General features: G+C 41.5%; 1 protein-coding gene across 3 annotated transcripts in view; it reads right to left on the bottom strand.

The window, feature by feature from the left end:
* Positions 1 to 5,866: 5,866 nt before the first annotated feature.
* MAP9 (microtubule associated protein 9) overlaps positions 5,867 to 24,022 on the bottom strand; it is a 33,197-nt gene continuing 15,041 nt past the window's right edge. Inside the window, exons 8-11 of one of the 3 annotated variants that reach the window (XM_088163679.1) lie at positions 23,176 to 23,337; positions 22,585 to 22,730; positions 21,725 to 21,857; positions 5,867 to 19,175 (exon numbers count right to left, since the gene is read on the bottom strand). In XM_088163679.1, the coding sequence (XP_088019805.1) occupies positions 19,143 to 19,175; positions 21,725 to 21,857; positions 22,585 to 22,730; positions 23,176 to 23,337 (474 nt within the window). In that variant the 3' untranslated portion in view covers positions 5,867 to 19,142. Of the gene's footprint in view, positions 19,176 to 21,724; positions 21,858 to 22,584; positions 22,733 to 23,175; positions 23,338 to 24,022 lie in introns of all 3 variants that reach the window. The other 2 variants (XM_088163678.1, XM_014893315.2) reach the window with 2 other exon arrangements.

Here is a 24,022-nt window from a genome sequence, read left to right as displayed (position 1 = left end):
CCTTTCCCATCTGTGTGCTTCCTTTTTTTTGCAATATAGGAATTACACTGAAATTGCACTGCATAGATAATAAATAATAACAACAACAACAGTAATAATAATGATTATATTTATTCAGGGGGGAATCCGAGTCTCATTGCCTTTCTGCAATAATATATAAATAATCACTTCCCATCAGGGAAATCTATGTAGAAATACAAGGCTCTTGCAAATTACAATGGCCAAACACACAGCCTTAATGCTGGCAAAAGTGTCCAGAAGAAAAGAATACAGATGGGAGTGGATAGAAAGGACTTGCGCCACTCCACTCTTCACTGATGCTGCCTATCCACTCCTTAGCAGCCTCTCCTGTTAGCCTCCATTCTCATTCCCTGTGTGCAGCACCAACATCACCCATGCTTCCCTGGGCATTGTCCATTCAGATTTCCTCCTCTCCCAGTTCCTCCCAGATCAGGCAACATCCCAGAGGCAACTCAGGAGAGGTCAGGATCTGCACCACAGAACTCCAAGCATGAAGAGTGGAACTCAGGGTTAGAGTGCACCTGAAAATCCAGTTGAAAAGCTCCCATTATTCCTCACAGCTGGGATACTGGTCAGGAAGCTACCACAGGTTCCCCATCTTATGAATTTTCTTTCTAGCAACACCCTCCTTCCCAAGTTCCTGCTTCTCCTTTACATATGTGAATCCTCCAGCTACAGTTGAGTGCACATGACCCCATAAAGCACATCTGGGTGATCTCCCCTGTTTGTGCTGTTGCCAGGCAGTGAGGGTTCCATGGGAAAGGCAGCTGGCAGAGCACAGGTGGGCCTGGCCTGAGGGATTTTCTGGGGTGATACTGAGCATCAGTGCCAGCTGGCTCACCAGGCCTTCTCAGCAGCACACTGAAGGCAGCTCCAGACCTCTCAAGTGCTGATCTGTAAATCACATACGGGCTTGGGTAACTCCTCTCTCCACTTAGAGAAGCACTTTCAACCAGCTTGATGCTTGCTAGTATTTTAGCATTTTAGCAAGGATACAGGGCACAGTAATACAAGAGATGAGTGATACTACACCATAAGCCTGTCAGTTTGCAGGAGTCAGCGCTTTGGACATATATCTAGAATATTTTCAGTGCAGTAATAAAAGATCTATCTCTAGTTTCCCTACTGTTTTCAGCAAGTTTCTTTCCTGTAAGACTACAGCAATACCTACTTTTTCAACAAATCAATATAAAGCATGAATGAAGAAAAATTAGCAGTTCCTGATGCTCTACACAAACTCAGTGACAAATATATGTGTGCACTTGCACTCGAGAGATTAGGTTTCCAAGGTCTAACCATAGCAAAGCTCCTTTGGTAAAACATTCATGCCAACTTCTCTGTGTGTTACTGCTGTCAAGAAAGAGAGATGAATAAAAGTGACCAGGGTGTCCCTGCGGGATCATGCTGGTAAAAGGAGACCCTCAGGGCAAAGAGCAATTCTCTGCTCCCCAGGTGCAGATGAAGCTGAGTGGGATCCCTCCTGGCTGCTCTCCCTTGGGTGTGGTAATGCACCATCTGTGTCCTGTTGTTACTACTGCCATTTAATGCAGCCTCCTTCATTAGCTGGCAAAGTGAATCTTGGCTGAAAATCAGCTTCCCAGCAGCATTTATCCCAGGTTGTAAGGCAGCAAAAATAACACATTTACAAAACTTTCTCACTTAGAAAAATAAATTAAGCTATTCTGAGAGTTTAATATGGGATTTGGGTTTACTGAGCTGCCCAAAGTGCTTTGTTCCTCACTGTCTGAGCACCAGCTGGCAGCAGCACTTAGTCTTCTTTGAGCAGTCGCCTGGGAGAGCTGCCGGCCCTATCTGCCCTGTCAGCCCTGGTCCCTGGTCACGCAAGGTTTTGTGTAATGGACAGCATGCCATACACCTGAAATATTTATCATCATCATATTTACAAGAGGCTTGGCTCCCAGGAGGGACTGAAGGCCTGAATTCCATACCAGAAGTGAAATAACATGTAGTGTAGTTTGTTGGGGCTTTTTTTTTCAATTGCATTCAAAAAATTTGGAGTCAGACAAAAAAACCTAGTTTGTTGGGGTCTGGGGCCACAAGAAATACTTGAACATGTCTGATGGGAGTCATTAAAAAAAGTAACTGAGCAGAAGTAATGCTTATCAGCTGAAAGCCTGTCTGCTGGCAGCAGGCTCCACTAAGCCCTGTGCCACCTCTCCCTACTGCAATATTGTTTGCCCTATCCCCATCCATCCCAGAAGTACAGCCACACCAGCAGCTGCAGCAGGTATATACATATATATAAATATGTAATGAATGCTTTTAAGGGTCTCCAGCAGGTGTGCAATTTCTGAGTCCATGCTGTGATCTTATGTGGCTGGTAGGTTATGGGAGAGACCAAATGGCTATAGAGAGTAGGAGCAGGGAGATGTAGGGAGCAGGGCCAGGCAGGACCACAGCTGGAACACAGCTGTGGCAGGGCATCCAACAGCTTGAACTCCAAAAGCAGGCAGATGAAAGTTCCTACTCTACCTGGAACTTAAAGGCTATAGAAAAGGTGAAAAGGTAATATTTTCTGCTAAAGCTTTTTCTCATGTGCAGCACTGGGGACAGGTCATGTGCTGATCACAGGAGGCACCTTGATGTCAATCCTACAATTGTGGTAAGGGATTGTGCTTGTTGGCTGAATCACTGTCTGTAAAAGGTGATGTGTTCTCATGTGATTAGGTGGAGGAACTTCAGGCTACGACTTCATGGCTATAGCTTGTTGCCTTTTCCCCTAAAACACTTTAATACATACTTTACTCAAACACAGAGTCAGATGGGTCAACAGTCTCCTCTACTCATGTCCAGGTACTTTCTATTTCTCAACTTTTCCCTCAAGTCTCAGTGTGTGTCTGTCTAGCCAGTCACATTGGCAACAGTCCATTGGAATGAACAATTTTGGGGTTGTTGTACTTGCTCTGTTTGAAGTTTGTCTCTAACTTCTTTTCCATGAAAACTCCTATGAGCTGGTGTTGTGAACCACAGTAGAGAATGACACTATGTCACCTTCATCTACCCTGGTGATTCTGCAACACAGTAAGTGCTAATGTTCAGGCACTGAATTTTCTCCTAAACCTGGGTGATAGAGGCTACTGGCAACACTACTGGAATTTGGGGCTTAGAGCATCTTTCAAGGCACACTGGGATGGTTGCTGAGCTTTGTTTAATGCCTATATGTAGCTCTTCAATGTATTGCACAATAATTATCTAATATAAAAGTTCCCATTATCCTCAACAACCAAGGAGTATGTGTGATGGATGGAGTGGGGGAGTGACACAGTCTAATGCAGCAGAAGCTGAAGCCTTTATGAGGATCTTTGCACAGCTAAAACTTCATAAGAAAAGCAGCAACATCTGCAGGAGACAATACAGATCCGGGAGTTAAGAATGTGTGTTTTCTGGCCCCTGATTTGGTCGTGAGTAGGGGTTGAGAAGCCACATTTGTCTAACACGGAGTATCAAGTAATACCTTTTCCCACGAGACACTGGGAGCATCTCTTTAATGATTACTCTGCCACACTAGCTGTGTGCTCTAATTTATTCCAGGTATGGCTGGACCCGAACATAAGTGAAATCTCTGGGAAGTTCAGATGCTTAGCACCTGAAAATCTAATTTGTTTTAAAGAGGTAGAGTTCAGGATTTATGTGGCAAAATAGATCTGTCCTTCAGCTACTAAGATTTTAAGTGAGGCCAAAACAGCAGCCCTGAATATCCTTTGTTTTCCAGTGCAATCTAAGCCTCATACAAAAGCCACAAATATGTGTGTGCTTATTCTTAGCTGCCAATTTTGCTAAAGATGAGTAAGATTCACTTATTGGCCATTGAGTATTTTATTGTGGCAACAGTTAATTCATTTTTAAAAGGAATTATATATTTAAACTGATGAAAACAGAGCATTTCCAGCCATGACTATAATACATCCTGCTTATAGTAAATCCTGCTCTGGCATGTGTGGGCAGAAGGTTGGTCAGGACATTTTCCCAAACATTGTCAGGTCAGAGCAGGGACATTCAGCCTCTGTGAAAGACTGAAATCTGTACAAAACCTCACTGGCCGGTCTTGTCCTTGCTCTGTTTTACCCATCAGTGGTAAGACAGTGCAAGAACTTGGGATGTCATGCAGCCCTAAGGCATGGCCCCACAAACCTGATGGATTTTTGGCACAAATCTGATGGCAAAGATGTGCCTAAAATGGCAGCTGGGAACAAAGTCTGGTGGCATCCAGTGCAGAGGCTCTGAGACTGGACTGCAGGATTTCACTTCCTTCCCTCGTGGCAGTACTTTTGAGTGCTACAGTCTTGCTAGTTCAATTTTATTGCATAAGCAACTTATGTTTTGCATCCATTCCTATTTCTTAATTGTACTTCTACATCTATCTCTGACTGGGAGCAAGAATTTTATATAGATAAAAAACTCTCTCCACTCTTTCTCTTATGAGTGCTCTAACTGGTGCACAGGATTATTTTAAAAAATATCTGTACAAGAAACTGTGAAAGTCAATCACAAAGAGAAGAATGTAAAGGATATTTGAGTTGCAAATCAGTAGAAAGTCTTTGTGAAACACTTAATGTGCACTTACTATGCTGAGTCTTCAGCCATTAATCCTGTTTGTTTCCTCCTGTAATTGTCCTGATTTATTTGCACATAACCTCTCTGTCTAGTGATAGTTCATGATCCAAACCCTTGAAAATTAGGGGTCATTATCAAGAGCCCTTGCTTTGGATAGGTTACAAATGCATAGCCATTTGCAAAGAATAATCCTCCAGCACAGCATTTCTGTATTTTATTGATTCACATGAGGAATAGAAACTTTAAACAGAATGTCAATTTTGTTGCAGTGAAATTTAACAGCTCAATGCGCTACCATCTGTTTAAGGGAAAATAAGAATCAAGCTGATGTTAGGGTTTAATGCCATAATAATTCTTTAAATTGTACAGCAATATGGACAGCAGATTCATCCTTTGAGCAGACTGATCTCTTTTGGAGGTGCTGTATGACAGCAAGAATGGACAGATTATTTGGTCTCTTAAGCAGGAAAGACAAAAAATTTGGTACATGAGAAGAAAGAAAGCCAGAGAGAGGAGGCTTAACCACATAGTCAGCAGAAGAGTCAAGGGGAAAATTAGCACATTGGCTTTCCTGCTGAAGGCAAGAGACCAAGCAAGGATGGTAGCTGGTGAACTGTGAAACCAAACTGCCAGGAGCTGTTGATACACTTGTACCATAGCTGCTGTTTAGCAAGTGATGCTGCCTTCCTCATTCTCCTTGTGCTTTTGACTAAATTTCTTTGCATGTTTTCTGGGATGGGGAGCCTTCTGTGGCAAGTCATCTTTACAATTTGCTTGTGCAGCATCCAGCATCACATTCATAACCACTAATGTTTCAACAATAATGACAGTACCATTTGCTTTTATTTTCTAACTGCTATTCGTTTTGCTTGCTGATCTTTTTCAATATAAATCTTTCCAGCTCCCATTTCAACCAAGAATATAGTCCAGCAGTTAGGCTCAGTGCTAAATCACCTCTGCATATCTCATTATACTTCAGTATTACAAGTGCTAAGAAGCACAGAGGAATTCAGAGTAGCTAAGAAAGTTTTTTCCCGAAGTATCATTTATTTGCAATGATTCTCCAGCTGCTTCTCCAAGAAAGTGACATAGAGGACAGCTAAAATATTTTCCCTTTCTCTATATTTTTTTCCTGTTGTTTTTCCTTCATTGTTTGGTTAGAAATCAGCGTATGGGAATGGGTGCTCAATGTATTACAGTATGTTAATTTCCATGTATTAAAGTTTTAAATAAAGATTTGTATCCCAAAATCCAATGAAAACATTGAGGCTATTGTACTAAAATATACTTTATTAAATACGAAATATTTTCCCTCTGTCATCAATAAACATATAGATAGGATCTACAGAGATATATGTATATTCTTATACATTAATGTACATATGTTTATATTGTTCTAATTCTTCTATGACATTTGTGTTATGCTGTAACATGTCCTAATTTTTACAATATAACATTAAATAAAGCTCCCCAGATTTTATTCTAAAAGTTAAATATATCAGCTGTTTTCCCTTGTTTACAGACTTCAGCATCTTTTCCTAATTGAGAAGTTGTGAATTTGTGAGCTACTCCACATTCCTCTGAAAGATATCACCAACATCTTCTCCTGTCTTCTGTCAAAACCTTCTACCCAGCTATAGAAAGGCTTAGTCAGTAAGGATGCAGCATTCAGTTCAGGAAAACACCTGACAAACTCTTTTGGATTTCTGCCACTAATTCCACTACACTTTTCATTTCCATCCCTCAAGTACAACTTCTCAGCATGGGGACCTTCCTTGCTTCCTCTAGCTGGACACCGCTAAAATAAAGATCCAGACAATACCTTTCTCACAGGCTGCCTTGTCTCAGACTCTCCAGGTCTGTTGTACAATAAACTCTGGTGCCAGCTACGAATTTCATCCTCCTGTGATACTATAGTTGGAGTTTCTTAACAGACTAAAACCAAATTTAAGGCTCCAAATGCTAAAAGCCCAGAGCACCAATGATGCACACCACCACCCCAATCTGAAGGCCTGAAGTAATTTAGTATTTTCTCATAAAATCCGGATGGGCCACTTTTGAATTGGCAATTCTGTTGCATTCTACCACGACTGCAGTCCCTCATCTCTCCTGCTGCTGTCTGTAATTTTACTCTACCTCTTAGGTGGGCCACTGAAGCTGCTCCGGCTGGGCATCTTTTCAGCTTCTTGAAAGTTTCTGCTGGCAGTAGATTCTTTCTCTTTTCTCCACTACTGCTGGAAAAAATGCCTGGCCTGCCATGAGGAACAGCCAAAGCCAGACCCGGGGCTTATGAAAGCCCTGTATTCACCTATCTGCAATATATATATTTTCTCTGTATCTTGTATATTAATGAATGAACATGACATTCTGCTTCCATGCTCCTTTACGTTTTGACATCTACCACCACAAGACAGCCAACATGTCCTTGCCCATTATCCTTACCCTACAGCCTCCTCATATCATTTCTTCAAGAATTAACTCCTCAGGAGTGTGGTCTAATAACTTAAAAATAACAATTCTGCTAATTACTGGGTGAAAAAAAAACCCCAGAGTCCATCTTTATGTATCATGGATATAAATTTTCGCCAGAAAGGCAGGACATAACGTGAAAATTAGCAAAATTAATTTAAATATGGAATTTGAATAATTATTACATTTTCTAAAGCAAAGCAAATGAGTAACAAGTTTATTAAAACTGCAGAGATCAAATAAACTATAAAGAATGTAACACATAAAATGGCTTCAGTGAAAATCAGTTGATAATATGAGTTACTGGCTATTGACAGAACTTTTTAGACTATCTGTTCTTCTGGAAGGCAATTAACTACTCAGTAACTATTAGAATATGTGACTTTGCCAGGTGGCCTCCAGGGAGGGCTCATTTCATTCCCATGGACAGCTTGCAACTTCTTTTGTTTCTTCTCAAGCTGTTTTCTCCTAATTTTGTTTTCCTGAGAATAAAAATATGTGTGAAAAAAAGCACAAACCAAAACCACCCCCCTGCCCCCCAACCACAATTCTACTAACAGAAAAGTTACAATTATTGTTACGCCTTTCTTGTGTCAAATGAGAAGTAAACATGCAATGGAAATTTGCCTTTTGGAGCTCGGCACATCCCTTTTAGAGATTCAGTCCCAGACACTGCAAAATGCAACACAAGAGGCTGCACATTGGGTGCCATTTGCAATTACAGTGACTGTCTCAAGGATGGGCTGGGTTTGTCCACTGTCTAAACAAAAAACCCAACAGAAGGCCTACTGGATTATGAACTGTATTGGTCTTGTATGTAATTAGTCTCATACTAATTACTTCTTTAAGAGGATACCTAAATCATAATGCAAAATATGTTGTTCTCATATAATGAGAGCATTAATGCATCATTATAACTTTCTGTACTTATTAAATCACATTTTCCATGTACTAGAACAAACTGGTAATTAAACAATTTCATTTTAAACAAAGTTCTATCTAACTTACAAGCACATAAGGTTCTAATTCTATTTCCCATTGTTTCAAACAGCAATGGGACAATTAGGATGATGAGGGATAAGCATAATACTTGCAACACTTTTTGTGTCTCATTAACTAATGAGTTTTCAAGAGACCTGTCATTCAGAAATTAAGTTGCAATTATTTATGATTATTTTTGCATTTCTAATCAGTTCTATTCCACATAAAACATTCTTCTTTGCAAAGATGACTGCCTTTTCACCCCCAAGAGGACCAGCATCTAAAGGTGTATCTACATTAGCAGTTTAGCACATTGGTGAACCCTCTATGGGTGCAAGTTTTCCTTGCAGGTTTGTGGTGCATACAGGTGCATATTTCTTACTGATTTAAAAGCAGTTTTTCTCTTGGTGGAACCAAGGTTGACCATATAGACCAGAGCACAATTTACAGTGCCCTCTGTGACGGGTGGGTAAGAGGTCCTTAAGCAGCTGGCATTCTCACACACGAACAGTACATTCATTCCTAAGATCAACAACTGGCAAACATATAGTAGTAAAGATGCAATGTGGATATGCCCACTTAAAAACATCATCAGCTGTGCCACATCCAACCTTTGTTCTTTTATAGTTTGCAGCCCATCAGCCAGTATTTTGGAGCACCCAAAGAAGTTTCATATTTTCACATGCATGAACTGTGCTGCAGTGAAAGTACTGCTCCTTGAGGACAGCTGTAAGACAGACGGTACTCTCATGTAACCCATGATCCTAGTCCTCAGAAGGACACCATATATCTATCCACAAATTCCCAAGATGCTGGCACTGTTTGCCTGTTACTCATATGTGAGCAGGGAAATAGGTAACTGGCTGAGGGAAGAGTAGAAAATGAATGTGGAAGCATTACTGCAAAAAAGGGAGACTGAGTGAAGCTTTCTCCTGTTTTACACATACGTAGCAGTCAAACTACTAATGTGTCCAAAAAATTTAAAAAGTAAAGCAACACACTGAAATATCAACCCTATCATTATGATTTTAATCTGTGCCCTTCAGCTCTTTGTCAACATAAATCTGAAGATTCAATTCAGTTAGGAACATCTGGTCTGGCTAAACATAATTTCATGCCATTACTAGTAAGGCTGATTAAAAGCAAGGCAGGGTTTGCATGGAAAAGGAATGCCCTTTGCTAAAATAAGCAATACAAAAGTTCATCACAGTCTAATAAAAATATTATCTTTCTGTACAAACTGTATCTTTCTGGATCATGTAGAGTAATTGAGGCAAACTAGGCTTGCAGCACCGTTACATTCTGACTCTTCTCATCCATCACTTTTGCCTTCTTTCTCCTTCCATAGAGATTTCGTCAGATGAACACAACTAGTGGCTTTGGGTCTTTAGAACAAATTCAAGATACTCTAAAATTCTTGAAGGGAACTGTTTAGTACCCTAAGAGAAAAGTAGTCTGCATTATCAGTGTTATTTTTCAAAAGAGACACCAAGATATGTCAAGCAGTACAGATGCTGTATATTCTGCTTGGGCAGAATATATTCTAATGGAATACATATATGATACATGCCCCTGTATCTACAATCATAGAATTATCTTGTACAAGGATATGTATACCAAGACAGGTAAGTGAAAACTCATTAAAAACAAGACTTATTGCAGCAGTATTGCAAGCATTAGAGAAACTGCATGCTACAAAGGAATGTGCATATTTTATGCTTATCAAGCACTCTCTCCTGAATACATTTTGCACAACAGACCCAAGTATGAAAAACCACAACCAAAAATAAAGCATACACCCATCCTGGAAGGACCAGAAGTTGCTTTGAATTTTTTAACTGTGCTTCAGTTTTGAATGTTTAGGTTCAAAGATCCAATTTTCATTAATTAATCCCAGTGGCAAGGAAAGAGTCTTGAGTTAATTTAACTGTTTATTAAAAGATTAAATTCAAAGTGAAGATCTACTGGCCTCCTCCCTGTCTTCAACATACACAAAGTTTTTATGTTTTTATTGTAACTACAGGGCAAATTCTCAAAATATAACTGATATAAATATTCCATAGAGTAATAAACAATACTAATTGAAGACGAGTAACAGAAACCGTGAAAGATTAAACCAGTAGCTGTAGCTTGTCTTACACTAGATCAACTCAACTGTATGGCTTCATTTCTGTGGAAGTTTCCTACTTAACAGCCTAGTAAGATGAATACATTTTTCACTTATCAAATTCTGGGAAGAGCACATTCTTCAGCAGTATGGCTGCCACACAGAAATTTAATTTTAGATATTACAGAAGACTGACAACACTTAAGATGAGTAACAAGAGCAGCCCAATTTCTAACCTATTGCAATGACAGGCCATGAAAATTGCGATATAGAAAGTATTTTCAGAGACAACCTACATGAAATTAAGAACCCACTTCAGCTATTTCTAACCCAGAAAAGCAACAAATCCATGGGACTTGTCCAGTACATCCTTTCTTGATGTTTTTAAACAGCTTTACAATGCCAAAAAAAATAGACATGGCACATGCTCAAATTCAAGGTAAAATGTCAGACTTCTTCTAAGGCTTTCAACATTACTATCCTGGTCTTCAAGAACTACTTGAGATCAGCCTTACTTTTCAGCAACTCATGGTATTTGATGTTTATCACAGAAAATGGGCAACATAACTTACCTAGAGATGATGCTTCTATCCACAGTAAAGAAGTATCTACATTAGTATCTCAGAAATAATGGAAACTAAACTGATCTGTCATTATAAACTTTCTATGTGATTATTGTCCACATTCTACTCTTCAGAATAGGTGCATGTCAATGACAACTGTCAAGACACCGATATTATGCAGCAAGTAAAAAATGATCATTTATCAAGCTAGATTGGCTTGAAGAGTTCTTGGTGAGTAGCAAGAAGCAAATGACAGGAAAGAAATAAAATAATCAGAAGCTTGAATTTCCAAGCAATAGTAAAGCATCTCACCTCAAGATTATCCTTTTTATGTATTTTACAAGCGTTAATAGCCTTTTCCAGGGCATTTATTTCCAGGCTTAAAGAGTAATCTTCTCTATGTACTTATGCTATCAAACATTCACACAATGACCTCTAAAAGCAGAAGTAACAGAATTTCCATTAAAATAAAAGTAGAATGGTTCTTCTATTATAGAAGAACTACAATGAGATTTTTGTGTCTGTTTTATCCATGCATTATGGTCAACACCTGTTTTAGGAAAGCTGAGGATGAATTTACACATTTATTTCTGTTGAATGCTAATGAAAACATATGAGAATACTTCCCACTATATCACTACTATTTTATCTCCCTTAAAAAATCCTCTTAGTTGAAAGAATACTCTTAAAAGGCTTCCAAATACTGCCCTCAGATCTGATGCCTATCTACCTGCAGGCAGATGTCATCTAGTTTCCTTGGTAATACAATGACAACAGTGTTTCTCTCCTGCAGTTCACTAATACTCTGTATTTTTTCTGTAACTGTACAAAGTGAGACAATATTCTGTGTTAAATACAAAAATTATGACAGAGCCATTTCCCAATATGCTTTCTCAAATAAAGGTGTGTAAGCTGCAAAAAGCACAAATTCTGCAAGTAAAAATGTGGACTGGGCATGAGATACGTTAGTTAACACTTGCACACAGACACTGAAAATGGAATCATTTTAGAGGTAACTCTGCCAACCAGTTCAGTACTTATCCCATCCTACACTTGCTTATTTCTCATGTAGGCACATGTATATCCAGTTAGATCTGGTTATTCCTCCAATCACTAAAATTTTTACTAGCAATTCCACTGAAGTGATGACCTCAGGAATTTACAGACAATTTGAATGGGGGAGCCTGTCCTAGGCAGCATCTTCCACTCCCGAAGAAAAGGGGTAATTTTTTTACCTTCATACAGAGTCCAGGACAGCAAGGAAGTTGTCCTGGGGTACAATGCAAAAATGTGTATTCTATCACCATCTGTTAAAATGTGGGAGGGGTGGTGATCCTTATCTCTGTGGGAGATATCCTCTGCTGATGTGCCATCTGATAAGATCAGGGGATGATCATCTTTATCTTTTCACAACCCATCCTTCCTCCAGAAGATATATTCCGTTAATGGGCCATTAAGTCCTATTGTGTGACTGATAAGATTACATCATCCCATTGGGAGATGCCCCAGTGTGGTTAGACAGAAAGGTTCAGTCGGAAGATCATCGCGATGTACGGGAAGATAGGGCCCCGCCCCTCCAGTTGGGTTAACCAATAAGAGATTAGTGATGATGTCAGCAGACCGTAGTTATATAAGAGCACGCGAAGAGGAAATAAACGCCATTTCACCATCTACCATATTGGTGTTTGTGAGTGATTGGCCCGAACGACCTGTAATTGAGTCGTCGTGTCCTTCTCGAGCTGGGTCGCCTTGCCTCACGAGAGGTAACAAGTGGTGCTGAAACCCGGGAACCACCCCCCGACACACGGGAAGGTGCGGCCGGGAGATCGGGAGTCTCGCTGGACAAGTGAAGGACGGCCGGAACGGCGAGACCGACTTTGGCGGGGAGGACGCTCCCGTACCGACGAGATGGAAGCCCTCGTCAAGGTACTGTTACAACTGCATAAGCAGTGGGGCATTGACTGCAAGTCTAAAGACTTTGAGTGTGCGGTTATGTGGCTATTACAGATAGGTGCCATTGATTGCCCGGTGGAGATTCTCCACCCAGAGTGCTGGGAAAAATGCACCAAGGCCCTCGTGGATGATGTTATGTGTTCAGGCTCTGGCAAAAGCCTCAAATCATGGGGGAGGGTGACGCAGGCACTGCAAAAGGCACTGCAAGAACAAGAAACCTGGAAGGCGGCTCAGAATTGCCTACGTGTCACTCCTAAGTTGGGAGTCGGAGCGACCACACAGACCATGTCTGATGGTCGTTCCGTTGAGCCTTCTGATCCACCATGCGAAGATAAAGAGTAGCCCCCTTTCTCTTCGCGGTCCCCCAGTCCTGCCCGCGATTTATCCGCAAAACAAGGGCAGTGGCTAAATGGCGAGATTATTAGTAAGACTGGGAACTCTGCTGGCAGGCTAGACCCTGGGGAGGCCTTGGGCAGACCCCCACCCTATGCTCCACAAAATGGCGCCAGTCGGAATGAAGAAGGGTGGGATGTAGAGTCTTGGCCAGCTGCAAATTCACGCGGGCGGGAAAGAAAAGGGGAGGAGGGCACGCCCAAAGACATAAGACCCAATCAGGGAGCGCACCCCATAACATTTCCATATAAGGAAAGAACCTCCCCAGCCAGAAGGTGGGGCGACAGAAAGGGGAGGGAGAAACCTGCCTATAGAAAAAGGAGAGGGAGAGGGCAGAGCCCAACAAAAAGATACCGTAGTCCAGAGTCGTCCCACCAGTCGACTTCCGCCTCTGACTCGGATCACAGCTGGCATGTTCCGTCATGCGGCTGGGCCGTGGCTGACTCAAACTCCGATTCGGAGGATGAAGACGTGAGGGCAAGTCTTAGTACTATCAAAAGCCGAGCCCCTCCACGCGCGGCTGAGAAAGGTCAAGAAAAGGATATACCCCTCATGGACTGGAAAAAGATTCAAATTGAGTGTGCCGATTGGGTTCCACCCACAGTGTTAGCATTCCCAGTTCGGGAAGTGAACGGACAAAAAGGTTACTCTCCCAGAAATCCAAAAGACGTACAGGCAATTGTCAAAGCAATTGCCGACAAAGGAATTAACTCCGCCATGGTTTCCACCTTAATTGATAGCGTTTTCGGGAATGATGATATGCTCCCCTTTGATATTAAACAAACATGCAGGATGATTTTTGATGGCGCAGGGACGATAGTTTTTAAACAGGAATGGTAGGATAATTGTGTAAAGACACTGGCCCAGGGTGCGGGAGAAAACCACCCTTTACAGGGATCCAGTTTGCAACGACTGATGGGCACAGACCCGACAATGATTACCCCTCAGGCGCAAGCTCAAAATTTAAGAGCCCCCGAAGTTGCTGCTACCACCCATGCAGCCAGGGAAGCCATTCGTATGGTATGCAGAGTGGTCGCTAAACCAGCCCCATGGTCCACCATAAAGCAAAGTGAGAGTGAAAGTTTCACCCAGTTTGTGGACCACCTCCAGGCAGCAGTAGATTCCTCAAACTTGCCAGCAGAGGCCAAGGGCCCAGTTGTTACCGAGTGCTTGCGCCAACAGTGCAATCTCGCCACCAAAGAAATCCTGCATTCTTTGCCACCTGGTTCCAGCATCGCAGCAATGATTAAAAATGTTACAAGGGAAGAACACTTAACCCCAATCCAACCTGCAGTCTGCACTGCTATTGCCAATGTAATGGCTGTGCAAAAGCGTCCCAACATAAATGACCCAGTACCATCTGCTTTTCCATCTCAAAGTCGTCCCAGAGGGCCATGTTGGGCTTGTGGTAAAAAAGGACACATTGCCCGAGAATGCAGATCAAAGAAGCAGGGAAACGGGCAAGGGAGGGGGCAGACGGGCCGCATGCGGCCCCCTCCCAGTTGGGATATCCGGCGGCCCACGTATGCGCACCCCAAATGGGACGAACAACTCCCGAACCCGTTGCCCCCCCCGGGAAGTAACCAACTTTATGGCCCAGCCAATGCCCCCGCAAGAATCAACCGTGCCCATAACGCAACAAGACAAAGTGGGGAACGAAACCCTTGGGTGGCCCTGGCAGTGGAATGCAACAAACCCCCAGTAGTATGGGGAATCTGCCGACAGTATATTTACAATTCCACCATAGGCCCCTGGAAAAACTCCTTGCACCGTCCACAACCAGACGGCATCACTATCAGCGTCCCTTTCTTAATAGACACAGGCGCTGACGTAACTGTCATCCCACAAACGTATTGGCCTCCAAATTGGAAATTAGAGGAAGCTCCAACTGTAGGAGGAGTTGGAGGAGTGTCAGTTGCCAAAAAGAGTCTAGAATTAATAGCAATAACCTTGTACTCAGAAAAAGGGCCTGAAAAGACTGTTGACCTTTATGTTTACGTTTTATCAAATGTCCCGCCCTTACTAGGGCGAGATGCTTTATCTCAGTTAAGATGTAGGGTGACAAATTTACCCTAAGGGCCACTGTGGCGTACCCACCATCTCCAATCAAATTGACCCGGAAGTCGTCTGACCCAGTGTGGGTCGAGCAGTGGCCCATCCCTGAGCCTCGAATGTCAGCTCTTCTTCAGTTGCTTGAGCGAGAACTAAAAAAGGGACATATTGAACCATCCACCAGCCCATGGAACACACCAGTCTTTGTCATACCAAAACGTGGCAGCAAAGGCTTTCGTCTCCTCCATGACTTGCGTGCCATAAATAAAAAGATTCAACCGTTAGGTCCTGTGCAGACAGTGTTACCTGCTAATTCCATGATCCCAGAAAATCAACCATGTGCAGTGCTTGATATCAAAGACTGCTTCTTCTCCATACCTCTGCACGAACAAGATAAAGAGCGATTCGCCTTTTCCGTGGTGTTCCCCAACGGCCAGCAACCAAGCCTACAATTTCAATGGAAAGTCCTTCCCCAGGGAATGGTCAATTCTCCCACTATTTGCCAAGTTACTGTGGCCCAAGCATTAGCGCCAATCCAATCTGCGAACCCAAATGCCACCTTAATACAATACATGGACGATATCCTTGTTGCTGCACCAACACCAGATCAAGTAGACCATCTTGTGTCAACAATATCAAAGATCCTGAAAATCAATGGCTTTGAAATAGCGGATGCAAAAATAAAGAAAGGATCCTCAGTCACATTTTTGGGTGTAAAAATTCCCAACTCTTATGTGTCACCTCCAGTAGCAAAAATCCGTTGTGATATCGAAACACCCCATGACGCACAACAATTAGTAGGATCCTTGCAATGGCTGCGCAATGTTGTCCTAATCCCACCAGAAACCATGTCCCCATTGTATGAGCTCCTCAAAGGGAAACACCCATGGGAGCAAAGGATTCTCACTGAAGAAGCTGCACATTCACTTGACCTTATAGAACATCAAATGTCTACCGGTGTCCTCTCTAGATGGAACCCAAGCTTACCGTTGGACTTGTACGTGCATTTTACCAAAGAGGGGGGAGTAGGGGCATTGGCGCAAGGGCCCCCTGACATGGCAAAAACAATACAATGGGTGGTCCTTGGGAAAGCATCACGTGCTTCCACCCCGGGAGTTGAATGCCTTGGAAATCTTATCATGAAAGGCAGGAAGCTCGCCTTGAGTCACTTGGGCTTCGAGCCCGCCAAGATATACTTACCCTTTCGTAAACAGATTTCAGCCTCATCTGTAGCAATCTCAGAGCATCTGGCTCTGGCCCTCTTCGGATTTGCAGGAGAGCTATGCTACGCCACAAAACCACCGTGGACTCAGCTATTGGCAATGGTAGACCTTGACCTTCCACAGAAAGTCATGGACCGACCTTTGCAGGGACAAACTGTCTTTACAGATGCATCCTCAATTACCTCTACCGCCGCCGTGGTGTGGCAAACTGGAGAACAATGGCAGTGCGTCAAGATGACCGACAAGTCACTATCAGTTCAACTGTTGGAAGCATCTGCTATAGTATTAGAGTGTGGACTGTTTCAATCCAAGCACCTTAACATTGTGACAGACTCTATGTTCGCTGCGAAGCTGTGCCAAGCAATGTCCAGACCAGGTGTTTTGACATCTGCAGCCGTTATGATCGAAGAAGCAGTCTCCTCACGGCAAGGTACCACATTGGTCATCCATATCAATAGTCATAGTCCTATCAAAGGATTTTTCCAGATTGGCAATGACAAAGTGGATGCTGCGGCAAAAGGACTTTGGACCCTACAGGATACACGACAGTTACATGAATCACTCCACATTGGAGCCAAGGCACTTGCAAAAAGGTGCAGCATTCCAATCACAGACGCCAGACATATAGTTGCCACCTGCCCTCATTGCCAGAAAACACCCTTGTGGTCCGGTGGAGTTAATCCTAGAGGCCTTAAGGCCTCAGAAATCTGGCAAACAGACCTTACTCTCTGTCAAATATTAAAGCCCAGAGCCTGGCTTGCAGTAACAGTGGACACGTAAGTGGCATGATTGTAGCAACCCAACATGCAAAAATAAATTCTAAGGCAACTGTTCAGCATTGGTTAACGGCCATGGCATGGCGTGGCATCCCAAAACAAATTAAGACAGACAATGGACCAAACTTTACTTCCAAGTCGATTCAATTGTTTGCTACCAAGTGGAACATCTCTCTGACACACGGCATTCCATACAACAGCACAGGGCAAGCCATCGTCGAAAGAGCAAACCAGACCCTGAAATCTAAATTGGAGACTCTAGCCCAGGCAGAAGGACTCACTAAAAACATTCCCCCAAAGGAACAACCACGCCTGCTCGCCACCGCTCTGTTGGCATTAAACCAATTCCCCAGGGGAGATGCAACACATTGTCCCATTAAAAGGCACTGGTCCACTCAGGTGCTAGAAGAAGGCCCACCAGTTAGTATCAAAAATGAACTGGGAGAGTGGGAATCAGGGTGGAAATTAGTTTTGGCAGGCCAAGGTTACGCAGCAGTAAAAAGGGATAACAACATCAAATGGTGTCCACTAAAATCAATAAAACCGGTCTTGCGTAACAAAACTAATGAAAATTCTGAGTTTCTCTTAACAGGTCTGGAGTTGTGACTCTCCCTACCATCTCTACGTTCCAATGACGAAAAGTGAAAACAAGATGAGAAGCACTCCCATGGTGCCTAAGAAGCCGGCGATGGTAAACCCTAAACAATGCCTGTGTTTTTGTACTTTCCTGTTCATGTTATTGCTTCCTCCAGGGCAGGCAAACTCAGAGTACCATCCTTATCGGCCATATACATGGATTTTCCGCAATCCTACGGATGGTAGAATAATAGTAAAAAAGACTGTAGCCAATGCCCCCAATTTCATTGTCAACCTTAAAGACATATTTCACCCACAAGGCACTGGTCAACAAGTACATTGGGGAACCTATTAGTGCCCCAGTTCAAACCCAGGAAAAAGTTATTGCACCTATCCAGGATACTGATTTTGTGGATACTGGGGTTGCGAGACCATTGTAACCAGCAATAGATGGAAACCAGTCAAAAAGGATGAATTTTTGGAAGTAAAATATTGGCCAGGCAACTGTAAGACACCCACTTTTGAACTAGATGGTATGGTAAAGGCAGGTGGAACCTGCACCCATCTAGAAGTAATAGTCCTGCGACCACAAGATAAGAGTTGGTCTTTAGGCAGAATGTGGTCAGTATTTATCCATAGCTGGGGCACAGACTGGAGTACAGTTGTCCAAATTATCAGGGTCCTCCCGAAATCATACACTGCCATTGGACCCAACAAAATTTTAGGCCAGACGAAATTAAAAAAAGAAGTTATAGCTAACCCCCAAACAATAGGCCCTGCTAATGTTACTCCCAAGCCCACCTTGCAAAGCCTTTTGTTTACCAACTTGACATACCCCCACAATACACATGAGGCAGCCCCCTATGATTTATTTTACCGCATGTTGGATGCTGTCTTTCAGCCACTGAATGCATCTGAGCCAAATCTTACTAACTCTTGTTGGCTTTGTTATGACACCTACCCTCCATTTTATGAGGGTGTAGCCCTTGATATCCCGTTTACCTATTCTAAGGATTCCAACCCGACTCAATGCCGATGGAATACCCCCCGGAAAGGGGTTACATTATCTTTAATTACTGGCCAAGGAATTTGTATCGGCAGTCAACGGTTAATTCAACAGAACAGACATATTTGCAAAACTTTTACTGCCATTAATATAACATACTCCTGGGTTGTTCCCTCGGCCTCAGGAGTGTGGGCCTGCAATAACACAGGTGTCAGCCCTTGCATATCAGTCAAAGACTTTGATGTCAGTAATGACTTTTGTGTTCAAGTTGTTATTTTCCCTAAAGTCCTATACCACACAGATGATGAGGTAGGTCGTTACCTGGAAAGATACGCCCAGCGACAAAAGAGAGAACTACTAACAGGCGTCACGCTTGCGATACTCCTTGGCTTAGGGGCAACAGGCACCGCAACAGGCGTTTCAGCCCTGGTGTCCCAAGGACAAGGCCTAACACAGCTCCAAATGACCATCGATGAGGACCTACAAAGAATTGAAAAGTCCATTTCCTTCTTAGAAGAGTCTCTCTCTTCACTTTCTGAAGTGGTATTACAAAAGAGACGCGGACTAGACCTTTTACTCATGCACCAAGGAGGCTTATGTGCTGCCCTGAAGGAACAGTGTTGTTTCTATGCCAATCATTCAGGTATAATTAAAGAGTCAATGACAGAACTCTGGGAAAGGCTAGCGCAAAGAAAGAGAGACAGAGACACTAAACAAAGCTGGTTTGAATCGCTTTTTGACCATTTTCCTTGGGCTGCCACTATAATATCCACTTTAGCAGGACCAGTTATAATGATTTTACTTGTGTTGCTTTTTGGCCCTTGTATTCTCAACAAACTAGTACAATTTGTTAAGGCCCGCTTAAGTAAAATTGATATTATGCTGTTAGAACAGAAACAGTTATCTTAAGTAGTTTCAAGAATTCTGTTAACCACTTGTTTGAAATATTGCAACGTATTTGCTACAACCTTTGTTTTTGTATTTTTTTGTAATTAACATGGTTAAGAATTAATGTTTGTATTGTTCTGATATATTCTATAGTTCTGTTTAATCATGGAGGCGGGGGGAAACGTGGTTAGACAGAAAGGTTCAGTCGGAAGATCATCGCGATGTACGGGAAGATAGGGCCCCGCCCCTCCAGTTGGGTTAACCAATAAGAGATTAGTGATGATGTCAGCAGACCGTAGTTATATAAGAGCACGCGAAGAGGAAATAAACGCCATTTCACCATCTACCATATTGGTGTTTGTGAGTGATTGGCCCGAACGACCTGTAATTGAGTCGTCGTGTCCTTCTCGAGCCGGGTCGCCTTGCCTCACGAGAGGTAACACCCCAGCCAGGGGCAGGAGCCAAGCCTTTCCTACCTAGATAAAAAACTGGGGATTGGGACGCAAAGGCAGACCTTTCCACTGGATCCCAGAGGAAAGTCGGACCTTTTCCACATCATCGCTGGATCTTCGGAGGAAAACTGCACCTTCTACGGGAGCACTGCTTCAACTGAACCACATCTGTCATCCAGGAGGACTGCAGCCACCATTTATACGGACTGCTACCAACACCCGGACTGACAGGGTGTCAGGTTGTATTTCTGACTGTGTTGGTGGTTGTTTCTTTTATATTATTGCATGTATTTTATTTTTTCTCTTTTCTCCTATTAAATTGTATTACTGACTTGGAGTCTCGCACTGGTTTTACTTTCAAACCAACATAGAAGTCAAATGTACAATGAGAAGTAACATTCTTGCTTTGGTACAACTAAGCTAATTAGGACACTCAGTAAGCAGAGCATACCAGGGCAATGCATCAGTTACTGCTCAAAGCATAGTACTCCTTACTATGGCAATTGTGAATATTGACCAAGTAAGAAATAACCTAAGATCAGACATTAATCATCTGCTAAACTGAGTTGAAAATGTCTTGACAATGGGGACCAGAAAAAAAACTTCTTATCAGTGATTACAGAAATGACAGCTATTTCAACCAGGGACCAGGTCAAACATCTTAAAAGATCTAAACCAAAGACTAAAGAAGTTTGGAAACAGAGAGAAGGGAAAACATGTAGGCTCCTGCTGTTTTGTGCAACTGCTCTCTAAACCTGTCCCACACCAGTATAGCTGCCTGACTCTGACTCTCCCTCCTGAAAAAAAAATGTAAAAAATAAATAAGCTATTGACAGTAAAGAGGAAATACTGTAAGGACCTTAATCCAGCTGGGTTGCAATATTCCATTCTTAAAAATGGCAACAGAGACCACATGTACAAGATGTGGCAGAAATCACATGAAAGACACAACAGAAGAAACACTTTCTAACTAATAACCTTGACAATCAGCATGAAGAAAGACTGTGTCACAGGTTGGGGAATTAAAACAGGTTCTTCTTTAACTGGCAAGTCACATACCTTTAAGAAAACAATATGCTAAGAATATTAGTGATCTCTTTTCTAGTTTGTCTTTCTGCAGCAAGGAAAAAAACCCTACTTTATTATTGGGACTAGAGCACTGGATTAATTTACTGCTTTACAACTGAGACACTGCTGTGAGAAGAATGTAATTGGGAGCATCAGAGTTCCACCCATTCTTGCAAATGGAAATCATCTTGAACCTCATTAAAAGTCCTTTTAGCAGCTGTGAGGTATCCAAGTCTCCATTTTCAGTGCTTCCTTGAATGTACAAGCACTGACCCTTGCAGCTGGTGACGCTGTTGGGATTTGCAGGTTTTGTGCTCTGGATAACTGGCCCTTCAGAGGTGGTTGCTCCTGATATAGAACAGCAAAAAATGAAGACTAACGGAAATTGAAAATTACGATATGCAGGTAGGGAGACTATATCTTCCATGTACGTCAGATATCAAATGCACCATGCATTTTGCTCACAAATTCTGGGGGACAAGTAATGTAATGTTGCCACCGTCTGGCCTCTCTCTCACCCCACAAGTGTTACAATACTTAAGTGCTCACATTCATTACTACATCAAAAGTTTTGGTTTTGATAAAATGCAAAAAAACCCAAAAAAACTCAACCAAACATACCAGCCATCTTTCATATTCCTCCATAGCCTTTTCACTTCTTTCTTCCTTCTTTGCCTGTTGCATTTCTCGCTTTCTTTTCTCTATGAATTTGTCTATTCTCTTCTTCTTTATATATTCTTCCTTCTTTTCATTCCTGCATAGTGAGACGGAAGAGCAAGAGGTCATCAGGTACAGACTAAAAGCTGCATCTGTGACCAATTAAGTAAATTGAGTCAAAATATGTATTTTATATCTTTAATAAAAGATTGAAAATATGTATTTAAAATCTTCCATGCCTATTTTTATACATCACCAAGGTATAAATAATTTACTACTCCATCTATTATGACATAACTTTTTCTGTACTTTGTTCTCCCTTATTTAGTATAATAAAAACAAAAAATAAAATCTGAACTTCTGTAGGTAACTAAGTTGTGCATTGTCTGTGAAAACTCTTGGCTTGTAAAACTAGTATAGAATATCTCCAGCAGATACATCTCATTTCCTTCTTCCTACATCTGTATTCCTACATTGTATTCCACAAAACTTTAAAGATTTACCTTCCTTCCTATGGCTTAGTAATGAAGCATGAAAATAACTATGTAAGACACAATACTACTTAATGAATTTTCTCATTTGCAGTATCTCTGCCTGGGCTCAGTTAATATCCTCTTGGGGAGGAAAGCAACTAAATTAATAAACTGAAGGGAGCTTCACAGCTTGTTTTCACTGTTAGACTTAGTCTGCATTGGGAATGAAGTCTATCGCAAGTATTCCATTGTCTTCCAAATACAAGCACATCAAGCATTCACAGAAGACCTATTACATTTATAAGCAAGGATTTTGGAATCTATGATATAGCAAACACAGTGGAGAAGTACCATTTTTCAACTGCTGATACACTGACTCTCCTCTTCTCTGCAACCAGGTCCTCTTCTATCTTCTTCCTCAATCTTTCAGACTGTTTTTCCTTCTTGCTTTGCTCTCTTAAATATTCCACTTTTCTTTCTTTCCATTTTTTGAATGCCTAAAGACAACCACAGATACATGAGAAATCTTACCTCTCACCTTTCTGTCAATACTCCACTAGTCTATTCTGCATTATTTTTTGTAATTTCTACACATTCTAATTTTAGCATATTTGCTTGTAGAATTGCTCAAAAGTGGGTATCACTATACCTAAAAAGAATCTTATTTTTCCAGTAGGTAATAGTTAATTGCTAAAGTATTTGTATGAAGTTTATTTTATACTCAGTTAATAGACTCCAAATATAAGCGCCTGTTTGTCTGCAAGTGTAAACATTATATATTTCTGACAGAACCAAACCTAACACAAGCTTTCTTCAAAAACTAAGCATATTTAGATTTAAGATTCTAGTTCATTTCCATCTCTTTCTGGATTACTCAAAATTATTTTTTATCATCTCCAGAACCACATTCAAATACACATTTATGTACATATTTCACATCACCGCTTGTGCAGCTTCTGCTTTTTCCTTATTCTGTTCTGCTGGCTTGTTTTCCTCAAGTGCCTCAAGCTTTTTTTTTTCACTTAACTTCTTTGCTTCCTTCTCTTTCTTTTTTTTCCAGGCTTCATAACATGCAATTGATTCTTCTCTTTTAAGTGCTTCTTTCTAGATTGGAAATAAAAGTCTACATTTAAAACAATTTCAGTATAAAATTCTAAGTGAAATAGTATGCTTTAAACTTATTTCTAAACAGAGCAATAAAGAAACAGACATTGATTTGCTGACAACATTGCAGGTATTACAATTAAATTTTAAGCATATATAGGGGGCTTTTTTCTATGCCCATTTTAAATTTAATTGAATGAGACTAACTGCTCCCACAAAATATGTGTAGAAGGATATGAAATGCATGTTAAGTGCTTAGAAGTGAAATATATTAAATACTTAAAAGCCAAATCAAAGAATGTGCATGATACTATCCAAGATAGAGTCCTCTAGATAAGCAGGGAGTGAATGCCTCATGTTCCCATGCACAAAACAAAACTTAGCAACTTAAGAGTTAAGCATCCCAAGGTCTTTGTAAACTAACTTGAATATTGAGAGGAATGTTAAATTTGTCTTTACAAATGATTGTGGATCAGCCTATAGATAAGGCTAGCACTGAGAGATAAAAGAAACAATGGGATGGATTCCACTGATTGATGAATGGAAAGAGATATTTGCCTTTACAAACAAAGTGTAGGGCTGCTGATAAATGAAATTGGATATCAAAAGATGAAAGAAGCAACGGGGGGAAAACTATGAATTCTATAAGAATTAAAAATTAAAAGGGAGGGTTATACATTAGAGG

This window comes from Sturnus vulgaris, chromosome 4 (assembly GCF_052056855.1).
Source record: "Sturnus vulgaris isolate bStuVul1 chromosome 4, bStuVul1.hap1, whole genome shotgun sequence".
NCBI lineage: Eukaryota > Metazoa > Chordata > Aves > Passeriformes > Sturnidae > Sturnus > Sturnus vulgaris.
This window is presented reverse-complemented; position numbering and strand designations above follow the sequence as displayed.